The 12,098-nt window shown below is 42.6% G+C and overlaps 1 protein-coding gene across 2 annotated transcripts; it reads left to right on the top strand.

Moving 5' to 3' along the window:
• The first annotated feature begins 8,795 nt into the window (after nt 1-8,795).
• On the top strand, nt 8,796-11,870 carry ift46 (intraflagellar transport 46 homolog (Chlamydomonas)). Of its 2 annotated transcripts, none has more exons than XM_086270841.1 (6): nt 8,796-8,885; nt 9,093-9,239; nt 9,549-9,841; nt 10,056-10,149; nt 10,228-10,359; nt 10,500-11,870. In XM_086270841.1, exons 2-6 carry the CDS (start codon nt 9,111-9,113, stop codon nt 10,851-10,853), a joined length of 1,002 nt encoding a protein of 333 aa, XP_086126967.1. In that variant the 5' UTR covers nt 8,796-8,885; nt 9,093-9,110; the 3' UTR covers nt 10,854-11,870. The 2 variants fall into 2 exon arrangements, with proteins under 2 accessions (XP_086126967.1, XP_086126959.1); XM_086270833.1 differs by having other exon boundaries at nt 8,834-8,974.
• The last annotated feature ends 228 nt before the right edge of the window (nt 11,871-12,098 follow it).

Genomic DNA, 12,098 nt, shown 5'->3' with positions numbered 1-12,098 from the left:
CAAACCACAACACAATAAAATATAAATTAAAATATGAAAACAAAAAGAATCACATTCTCTGTCATATGGGCCTGCATGAATAAACTTTCTGAATCCTTTATCATCTGCAACTGAAAATAGTTGTGGATGATTACTATACCTTTCTAATGTGACATTGTTGTCCCTGGCTCTCTTTCTCTCTCTCTCCCTTCCGCTCTGTTCCTGTGCTGCTGCGAGTGTAACTACCGCCCCTCCCCCTCTGCCCAGCGTAAAGCACAAGGCTCACGTGCAGAGTGAAGCGGAAAAAAGTGCGAGAGAGAGAGAGGGTGAGAGAAGGAAAAAAGAAAAATAAGGAGCTGGCTCGTGTCGTTCACGTCAAAGATCCGGCTCTAAAAGCCATTTCGTTTGCGACAGACACATCACTACAAACAATTATATGTTGTTCCTCACTGGTCAAGCTGCCCCTTTTTTGACTCCCACACTGATGCTTTTCTCTGCAGTTTGCACCATTTGTGAGACTAACAGTCTCACTTCCAGGTGCCTATCAATTTTCCATCAAACCATAAAGGGAAGCTGGATTTTAATAGAACCTATACTACGCAATTACTTTTTATTTAGTTCATGCACTGTCTCTGAAGCACCCCCAAAAATGGGTAAAATCGTCCCTGGAGTACAGTGCTGCAAACACCGCGAGATCTGCGACTTTATCACTTGAACGGGCGGCTCTTAATTCTCCTGCACGCGCTTTTTGGTGAGTTCGCGAGAACGCGCAGGAGATATCAGCTGTCCGGTGTGCTTTCCAGTCATAGACCGAGTGCGCTGCTGGTGGATTCACACTGTAGTGATGCAGGAGAACCAGGAGCTGGAGCAGCGGACTGCTGGAGCCCCCACCTCCTCCTCAGGAGCCCAGGTCAGTAAGCAGGACGCGTGGGTTTATATCTGATCCTTCTCGGTGTGGGTAGAAGAATACACAAGTATCTGCCGGTTTTTGCCTCCGCGGCTCTGAACCTTAGTCAGGAAACCGCTGGCTGTTCCGGGATCCGTGACTGGCTCGTAGACGGTGTTGTGGCAAAAAGTGATTGCCTGCAAAAAAAATGGTTTCCACTGTTTCCATGTGTTTTTTATGTGTAATATCTTTAAGTATGTTGCTAAATAAACTTTTGTGAACAGGTATTACAGAGGGGTTATATATAAAATTTAAAAAATTACCTGTTTCTCAAGTATCTTTATTACTGTGTCATTGTACTTACATTATAATCAATCAGCTCCCTTTTGTCCACTTAAAATATGTTTACAGAACTATTGTTGCAATTTCAGCTGTCCTCTTGGCCAGATTACTCTTAAAAAAGACATTTTTCAAGTCAAAAAGGTTTTTTCTCACTGAGGCTTCATCCGTGGTCTATGCCTGTAACACGTGTTTCTCCAGTGGAAATGTTTAGAAGCCTTTTCTCCGCTGTTCAGCCCTCTGATTCAGTCCAGCGCAGAAGTCCCGACAGAGCATCCTGCTGTTAAACAGCAAAGACCCAGTGCAGCTGCCAACTGGTGTGGATAACCCGAGGTGTCCCGCTAGACTCCGACAAATCTAACAATAAACATATAAAACAGCCAAACATTCTAATAAATACGAAGCAAACTGAATAATATCTCCTACAGCGGGTCTCTCACATTAAAATAATTTTCACTGCTTTTAAATCATTTCTTAATAAATCCAAAACATTTCCAGTGAAATTAATGTTTTAAATAAACACGATAAACTGTTTAAATTATTTTTAATAATCAATGTAAAATACAGATTTTAAAAAATGTTATAAACGAATAAATATCCTTTAAAGCTGTTAATGAAACAGTAATATGTATGTTCTTGTGTTGGGGTGGTGCAGCCTTAAACATGAGGGAAAGTAATCACAGTGACAATAATGTTAATGATCCAGGGAAGCCCCACTGGGTCATCGTGCAGGGCTCAGCAGATGTGCAGCTCTTCCTTAGATGTGGATAAACTCACAGGCACACGTGCCACATGGTGGTGCTGTACAAGAAGAGGGTCGCAGGTATGAATCCAGTCTGTGCTGTTCATATGTTCTTCCACTGTCCAGAGGATCACTGTGATTCTAAATGAAGTCAAAGAATTGTATGATCCATCGTACCAATCGTTTTTCTCGTGACAGGAATAATGAAACAACTTTTTCGGGGCGGGGGTACAGTACATGTCCTCAGGGAGGTGCTAAAGCTAACAGTGTAGGTCTCTGATGGAGTCACAGTCTGGTCCAGCTGCTGATGTGTGTGTATGTTGGCTGGCATGGCACACACACCAACCATGAATAATCAAAGGGCCTTTTCATTAGAACCTGCTCAGATTAGCTCGACTGGTTTTCCATAGAGATTGACAGACCATATGACTTTCGCGCATTGCATTGTGGGTACGAGTGGCAACATAATCAAAACACTGCATCAAGCGCTAGCATTTCCAGCACTGGTAATCATTAATTCTGCGTCTGGTTTTGAAAGTGACAACGAAGGAGAGAAGCGGAGAGTGGATGACGAAGCCATCCTGAGCCTGTTCGTTTCCGACACTGGAGAAGAGGACTTTGGTGGTTTTAGTGCGCAGGAAGAAGAGAAAGATGGTGAATGACTGACTTTTCTTCTTGTTAAAGCCGTGTCACTGCACCTAAAAGGTAGGCCGAATCTATTTTTCTGGTGTGCTGTAGGTTATTGTTATGTACTACATTTGTTACTCATTTATGAAGCACAGTACATGTTTCGTACTTGTAATTACCGCTACTTGTATATATACCTAAAAAGTTATGCAAATATGTACCCATAACTTGTTTTTCAAAATATTAATAAAAGTGATGTGTCTCCAAACAGCCATCTCTTTCCTGACAATTCCCTTTGTGCATATTCTCTTACATATGATAAGTCAACATTGAAACACCTGCGGCTTTTAGTCAGGTGCGGCTGATGTATGTACAAAACAGGATTTTCCCCTGATTTTAGCTTGTGCGGCTAATATTCAGGTGCGCTTTGTAGTCCGGGAAATACGGTATATGGTCCTAAGTGTGAGTGCATACACTCACAGAATGTTTAGTAACTTCAGATCCCTGCAACAAGTCCAGTTCCAGTTTACTTTGTGATTTGGACTATTCCACTTCACAGCTGTTGTTACATTTTTTTCCTTTATCTCCTGTACAGGCAAACGCATCTATTTGTCGTTTCAGGTTGTAGTATTACAAGACATTTTCAGATCTAATAGAAATAAAATAAATGTTAGTAATTCATTCAATGTATTGTGTTTATTTATAACTGGCATTATTGTTTCATTCTATCATAGAATCTTACAAGAAAGAGGCAAAATTGTATTCCATCATGCTGTATTATTGCTTTATCAGCTGCTTCGGTGAAAAACAAATCAACAATGCAACCAAAAAACATTGCAAAACAACATACTGGAAAACAGTTATTCATCACTTGATTGCTTCAGTACAACACTTGGGCACATATATGTGGGACTTTTCGTGGCTGTTTTGATATCGCTCTCTCTCTTAACCGATCAAATCTCGCTGTGGTAGCAGCTTTAAACTCGGTATGACCCAGGTTGATAGAGGGGGCCCAGTCTGGATCGCATTCCAGCATTTTGTAGGCTGGTTTTCCTACAAAACACAACAAACATTAGCCCGCAAAGCCACAGTGAACAAAGCAGCACAGCGCAACGAATTCAATTCAAATTAAGACTTATTTGTAACCTACATCAACAATTATGTTATGATAAAATATGTATTAACTACAACAGAAGACTTACCTTTGTGGAAATGCTTGGAGCAGACTAACATGTGAGCTGGAGTGTTCTGAGACGTTATATTTGGTCTTTGAATGGCTGCAATCCAGGCCATCCGTCGGCTCTTTGTTATTTCGGAAACATGGCTTGAACAATTTCTCTTCCACGACGGAATCCAATAAAAAATCTCTTTACCCGTCGGCTTCCCGGTGCTGTCATGTGACTATTGCAGTTAATAATACAACAGCTTCTTGCCATTTTTTGTGTTTCTTTTTATCGCTGTGTGACTGTTTTCATGTGAAAGCCTACATGCGCTAGTACCGCTTGCCACTCGTACCCACAATCCTTTGTGGTTTTACCCTGGAATGACGTCACATTTTCAATCTTTGGTCGTGTCTAAATTCATGAGCTGCATCCTCCTGAGGACGCATTTGTAGACCGATTACGTCATAGCGACACGCCGAAGGCTGTCCAAATTCGTAGACTCCTCCGAATGCAGCCGACAAATGCGTCCTCCTTTTCCCCGAATTTGAAGGGTGTGTCCTTCATGGCCTACCATATCCCAGAATTCATGGCGCGGCGTCAAACAGAAAACTGATTAAACAGAAGAGTGAGATGGTCGAGAATTTACGCCAGTGTCCTGTTATATTTTAGATAGCAAGGAGCAGACGGCCGAGTTTATTATACTCCACCGAGACAGCGGTGACGCTAATCAGAAGGCTAGACCGTCCAATTTCCCCAGCCGTTTACTTCCGGCCTACCCGACCTTCTGAGGACCCGGCCCACGTAGACCGCAATGGCTGGGTCCTCAGGAGGATGCAGCCCATGAATTTGGACACGATCTCTATTACACTCGAGTAACACCTAATTGTCGTTATAGCAATGCAGCAGAACATCCCGTGATATCATTTGTATGCAACACAAACACAAGCAGGGTCTAATTGTGGTCATAAATATTTTGCGCAGTTGTGAGTTTTGTACCCTTGTAAACATAAAATATCAGAAAATGTTTGTGCATCTACAGATGAGAATTTGTGTTTGTAAAAGATATTTACACAAGTTACTTTAAAAAAAAATTGCTAAGGTCTGGTTACAGGTACAAAGCAAAAAACCACTTGTTTTTGCAAAGTGATTGGTCAAAGTCATGTCAATCAGTTGGAGGGGTGCTTTACTGAGCTCCTTTCAAAAGCACCCCTCCGGCACGCAGACTGGATATTTAAACTTGTGATTGACATGACATTGACCAAATAGCTGAAAGGAATAAAAATTGGGTCAAAATTTGTGCTTGCAAGTTGAAACTCCAACACAGCCAGGGAACTTGAGCGCAGTTTTACATGTAGTTTCTTGCTTTGTATCGGTAAGTAGAACTGAACAAAAATAATTTATTACACAAATCTTTTTTGCACACTCATAATTTTCATCTATAAATGCACAAACCTAAAAATTTCAGATATTTTGGTTTACAAGGCTACAAAACTCAGTTCACAACTACGCAAAATATTTATGACCACAATTAGGAGATCAGCAAAGCGAGCGTGTACCTGCTGCTCGCTTTATGGCTTCTTGTCAGACTCGGGGAGCATGTTGTTGTTATTGTGGGCATCATTTCCCTCATTGCCGAGATTAACAAATGGCAAATTTTTTCATGTTCCAGTCATAAGTGTAAAGATAAAAAACTATATGATCTTCTGGGTCAAAGGTCAGCGTCACACTGATTAAGATGAAGGATCAGCTCCAAACTTGATTTAATAATATAATATTCATAATGATCTCTTTCTTGGTTTGAGGTATTTAAGAAATGTCAATACAGCATACAACTTCACACTGACACACAAAGATTGATATATTATATTAATGTTTAATAAAAACACAATAAAACATCAGTTTTAGTATAGATCTCTCTGAGTGCTTGTGTTTTATTTTTTTGTTCCTTCGTGGAGTCTAACGTCACCGCTCTCTCTTTCTGTCTGCTGTTTATTCAGAAACAGAAGAAGACTGGACGTACTGTGCACCAGTGCCAGGACTGCAACAAGACCTATAAATCCAAACACAATTTAAAGCTTCACCATAGAATTCACACCGGAGAGAGACCGCACAGCTGTGACGAGTGCGGAGCAGCTTTCAACGCTTTAGGCGCTACAAATCCACCAGCGCATCCACACAGGAGAGAAACCCTACAGCTGTGAAGAGTGTGTCGCAGCCTTCGCAGTTTCGAGTACACTGAAAAAGCATCTCCGTGTTCACACTGGAGAGAAACCCTATGTTTGTAAACCCTAATGCTCAGCTCTGCGACCTGAGTGCTCACACTGTGCATCCAAATTTTAGCTTGGTAACATGAAGTGTTACCAAAGCTTATATTATATAGCTAAGATATAACACAAAATCTGTCTCTTGCTCTTCCTCTCTCTCCATCTCTGTCTTTCACTCACACAGACACACAGCACCAACAACATCAACTAAAATGCTAATGAAAAACACTGACTTACAACACAGCTGCAGTTGAGCAGAAATGTCCATCCAACTTCTTTCGCGGATGTTGCGATGATAATTTTGTAAGGCCACATCAAAAAGGCTCGGATGGGCTTGCCAAAGTTCTACTAGTTCATCTTTTTCACTTCTGTTTCTGTATTTGCACACGCGGAGTGTGAGATGTTGCGTTAAATTGGCTCGTGGCATCGCATCTATAGTGTGATACCCTCACAAGTGGCAACCATGTGACCGTACAATTGCTGATCGGGAGCTGGTCGTGAGGTGTTAATCGCGTCTCATTACCCCATGTATACTACATGATGCATGACACACGATTAAGGCGAAACTCCCCAAATCTCGGTTAGCGAGTTGATGCTGACAGCACTAAGTAAAACAAAAGGAAAAGTCACATTTATAAAGAGTCGATCTCGTCTGAAAATGGGCCATAAATTGCACCGTGTATGCCCAGCTTAACTTTGACACAAAGACGTCTGCTGTGATGTTTACACCTGTGGTGAAGTCTCACTAGTGTCAGATTTTATTATATACACAGATATAAAAATATGGATATGTACAGATAAACGATCCAAATTATAATATTTCTGTCTGAGTCAAAATTGATTGGATCAAATCAATTATGGAAATCAGATACCCAGCACTGTTTTCTTTTTTCTGCCAAATATTAGCTCATTTTTTTCAACCTAAATTTTATCAGCTTGATAAAGAAATGACTGAAACACTCTTGTGAGGCCTGTTTAGTGGACCAATGTTGATCTTAACTGATTTAACTCCTACTCCTTTTCTTAGTTTAAGTTTATCGTTCTAATCGTTTTTGCTGCTTTATATTTTCAATTTTATTTTGTTGTTTAGGGATTTTTGGCAACACGGTGGTTAGAAGGTCCTGAGTTCAATTCCACCATCAGGCCGGGGTCTTTCTGTGTGGAGTTTGCATGTTCTCCCCATGTTTGCGTGGGTTCTCCCCGGATGCTCGGCTTCCTCCCACCATCCAAAGACATGCACTTTGTGGGGATAGGTTAATTGAAAAATCTAAATTGCCCATAGGTGTGAATGCTGGAGTGAATGTGAGCGCGAATGGTTGTCTGTCCCTATGTGTTGGCCCTGCGACAGACTGGCGACCTGTCCAGGGTGTACCCCGCCTCTCGCCCTATGACAGCTGGGATAGGCTCCAGCGCCCCCTGCAACCCTGAAAAGGATAAGCGGAAGTGAATGGATGGATGTTTAGGGTTTTAGTTTTAGGTCTTTTTATTACTGATTTTTTTTATTGTGTTCTTTTCTTCATGTTTGCTGTTCTGACTTGTTTAATTCATGGCTTTACTGTGAGGCTTTACATGTGGGGTTTCACAACTTGCATTTGCACCTGGATTAAGATGTGCTTTCTAAATAAAGGTTTTCTTTCTTGACTTCTGAACCAAATAACAGCTTATGAGGTGGTAACTACTGGGAACATGTCCTCAGGGCGCGAGTCCCTCTTGTTTTCTGGAGTAAAAACTTGTTCAGCATAACTGAAGAATGAAGGTGCACTAAACGATGAGGATGATGTTCAGTGGTGGTGGTGACACATACAGGTTGCACAGCTGTGACTTCCAACCAACATAAAATCAAGATCATCAAAATGTAACGACCTCGACAGGAAATCTGCAATGACCCAAACGCTTTAATAGAGTTTAATGAAAGAATCGTTTTTGCCTCAGGATTTTACAATCAGTCAATGCCAGTGCTGATTTATGAGAAACATCAATCCAGTTTCATTTAATATAGGATTTAAACAGCACCAGATGACACAAGGTTAACAGACAAAAGATAGCATGAAAAAAGAATAATGCACAACTAAAAGCAAAGGCCTGAAATATTATTTTATGATTATTTGCTGTTTTTGTTCATCTTTAAAGACTCTCCTGAGAGACTGTGAAAAGCTGCCAGGGAACCTGAATTGTTTCAGGTAGGTGGAAAACATACAAACACCGCAATAAGAAAATAACACAAGTACCTATATTAAGAGGAGTCGGCGCCCCACAAACAGCTGTGGACGGCCTTGTTTGTGTAAACTCTTTGTTATCGAGAACAGATGAATAAATATCGTCACTTCACACTTCAGGAAACCTTTCCCTGCGTGTTCATCAGAAATATATTGATGACAATGAGCCTCAATAGTTTTTCTTTTTATATAGATTTGATTTTTGTGGTTTTAAAATAGTTTTGTTAACATGTTTATTTATTTATTTTTATTTCAGTCTTTCACTCTCCAGATTTAGAAGAGCCTCAGCCATCCATCTGTTTGATTTCCATTCAGCAGTCAAGAGGAGCTGAGAGATTATGAGATTCCAACAAATATAGAACTGACTCTTCTGTATTCACTTCACTCCAATAATAAATGCACCACTGTTTTATTTTCTTCCAGTTACTTTAAAGCACTTATTTTTTATATAATATAATATAATATAATATAATATAATATAATATAATATAATATAATATAATATAATATAATATAATATAATATGCCTTGGAGCTGGAGCTTCTGCTCTCATTAGATTCTAACTACACTACCCAAGATGCCCTGCCCGTCCCGTTGCCAAGATACGTAACATTCCACAAAGGCCATTTTGACGCCGAAAAGCGAGTTTGGCTTGAACTCAGACGACAAGTAAGACATTTAAAACATATTTATCAGATTTGAGTTTAGCTCTGCCGGCAGGTCGTTTGTCTCTGCATGCCGAGTGTGTGCTGTCTCAGGTGGGTTAATCGGCTTAAAACCGCCGGTGTCGGCTTCTTGTTAGCTGTCTGCTGCTAGGTGGCTAATGCTACTGTAAACCGTTGTTTCTGATGGAGGTTTTACTGTGTCCGCCCGCAGCTGACCCGCCGGGCTCCGATGGAGCGGGTTGACCGGGACAGAGGAGGCCGCCTGCTGAAGAACCAGCCGTACGACGAGAGCCTGGATGTGGCGGACGCCGAGGAGGTACCGAGCGTGTACAGCCCGACTTCCCGCAGCCAGCCCCAGGTAATCTCCTCCTGTCCTTGCAGAGAGCTCCGGTTTAACCGGTGATCGTGACGCCTGCTCGTGTTTCTTCATTATTTAAAGCTCAAAGTGTTTCCAGTCACAAACTCGTCTGTGTAGAAACTGTGTAGAAATGACAGAAGAGTGAATCTGGTAATGTTAAGTGAGCATCATGTTTTAGAGCCCCAGTTTTTATTAAAACACTAAATAAAGTTTCCTTCCATCAGAGTTGAACTGTAAGCTGAGTCAGTCCTGCCATGCTCCAGGTTGGTCTCAGGTCACATGACCTGGTTTTGTTTCTTCGTCTTTCAGGTGGAGTTCAGGAGGAGCAGCAGGAGGGTTCACAGCCTGATGTCGGCCCACAGCAGCAGCGACGAGTTTGACGAGGACCATGGGAGGGGGAAGGAGCCGGGAGGGGGGCGGCCAGAAGAGGAAGAAGAGGATGATGACGAAGAAGATGATGATGACGATGAGGACTCCGAAGATGACGAATCGGAGGAGGACAGCAAGCTCCACAAGGCGCCGGAGGGCCTGTATGATCCCGCCGACTACGCCAACCTGCCCGTCAGCACCGACATCAAAGAGCTGTTCCAGTACATCACACGGTGAGCAGAGACACACATGTGCCAACTCATGTTTTTTAACACCATCTGGTGCTTGTTTATGCTAAAAATAAAAAAACCTTATCAAAGTTTATTGATAAAGCACCGAATCACAACAACAGTCACCTCAAAGCACTTTATTTGTTAAAGACCCTGCAGTAAATCACGTAGTTGTCACGCACACATCTGGAGTTTCCGTGTTTTGTGTTTGTCTCAGATACACCCCCGAGTCCGTTGAGCTGGAGCACAACCTGAAGCCGTTTATCCCGGACTTCATCCCTGCAGTGGGAGACATCGACGCCTTCCTCAAGGTTCGAACACAATCGCACCTGATAGCATAGAAAGCGCGACCTCTGACCTCAGAGTGACCTCATGTTGTGATCCCACAGGTGCCGAGGGCCGATGGCAAACCGGACAACCTGGGGCTGCTGGTTCTGGATGAGCCCAGCGTGAAGCAGTCGGACCCGACGGTGCTGTCGCTGTTTCTGTCGGAGGAGACCAAGCAACACGGCGCCACCGAGGTACACACACACCTGTACGCACGCACACACACACCTGTATGCACGCACACACACACATCTGTACACACACGCACACATCTGTACGCACACACACTCAGCATTAAAGTCAGAGTCACTCCTCATTGTTTCCTTTCCTGCAGGTGAAGAAGGTGACGAGCATCGCCAACCCTCAGAGCAACCCGCGGGCGGTGGACAGCTGGGTGGAGAGCATCAGCGCGCTGCACCGCTCCAAGCCGCCAGCGAGCGTCCAGTACAGCAGACCGATGCCTGACATCGACAGCCTGATGCAGGAGTGGCCAACCGAGCTCGAGGAGCTGCTGGACCGCCTGCAGCTGCCGTCCGCCCGCCTGAACTGTGACCTGCTGCAGTATGCGGACATTGTGTGCAGCCTGCTCGACATCCCCGTCTACGGCAGCCGCGTCCAGTCCCTGCACCTGCTCTTCAGCCTCTACCTGGAGTTCAGAGACTCGCAGCACTTCACGCGCAGAGCTTAGTGGCTGGAAGTACCACATCCAAACGGTCACAAAAGTCTGTTCAGGAACTGAAAACTAACCCCAGATGTTCGACTATTTTGTGGCTGCTGTAAAAGTTTTTATTAGCTGAGAACCTGTTGCTCTGCTTTTGTTTATTTCCTCCTTTTGTTTTCTGTTTGTCCTCTGAAATAAAAGCCATGTTCAGGCTCTTTGTAAAAACACAGCTTTCGAGCTTCATCTAACCTAAGCTTGCTTTCACTGCTCACCTGTGCCACCTGCAGCAGCCTGAATACTTCAGGGACCAGATGAAGGTCCTTGATAAACGCTGTAATAAACCAGCCGCTCAGAACAAGGTCACTGTCTGAACATCTGTAAAGTCCTGTGCCTGCAAAAAACGCCTGTTACTCAAAGATGCCCGTATATATTATATGTAATTAATAAAGTAAACTCCGTGAGTGTAACCCAGTCATAGATTACATATTGTTATAATTACACAAAATGTGTTCTTTATACCTGACTGTTAGGACCTTCAAGCCTGTATTTGTATTCATTATGGTTAGAGCCCCTCCTCATTGTTCTTCTTCTTTGATGCAACCCTGTAAATACAGTGTACCCCTTTGGCCTCTCCCATTTTCTACAATTCCCCTGTGGGGGAGGTGGGTGTCGTTTCCCTGTACCCTGTGCAACACACATGTAATTCATATTTAGCCACCCTGATGTTTCTGATTGCGATTTTAGTTCAATTATTGTCATATTAATGCTAGCACGAATATATAATTATGGCTAGCTTGGAAGTTGTGATGGGTTGAGCGAACCCCCCACTGTTTGTATTTGGTTGTAGGAGCTGGAGCGAGCAAGTTATTTACTCGGAGGTCTTTCTTTTACCTTTCTTTGTCAGGTATGTCAGATTTTTTGCTGGTGTTTTTTTTTTTCTTATGTCAAAAATGTTCCATGTAACTTCGTACTTTATGTTTAATGGAAAAATAAACGCAGAGCCTTTTCTACAATTCCCCTGTGGGAGAGGATCTGGAGCGAGCACGTGTTTACTTGGAGGTTTTTCTTTTACCTTTCTTTGTCAGACACAACGCGGAAACACACGGTTACATGAGGTCAAAGGTCAAGTTTGAAAGCTCCAAATATAATTTTAAAAGACGTTTTTAGAAGTTTTCTTTAGGTGTGTTTTACTTCTAAACATTTAGATTTTTAACACTAATTTAACAAGTAATCCTATTTTGTTCTATTAGTATTTTAAGTCATAAATACTAA

This window comes from Aulonocara sp. 'chitande type north' Nkhata Bay, linkage group LG3, assembly GCF_057382095.1.
Source record: "Aulonocara sp. 'chitande type north' Nkhata Bay isolate Kocher_YH1m ecotype deep benthic linkage group LG3, A_spYH_male_GT1.1, whole genome shotgun sequence".
NCBI classification, from domain to species: Eukaryota; Metazoa; Chordata; class Actinopteri; order Cichliformes; family Cichlidae; genus Aulonocara; species Aulonocara sp. 'chitande type north' Nkhata Bay.
Note: the sequence above shows the minus strand (reverse complement) of the source record. Positions and strands in the feature narration are given on the sequence as shown.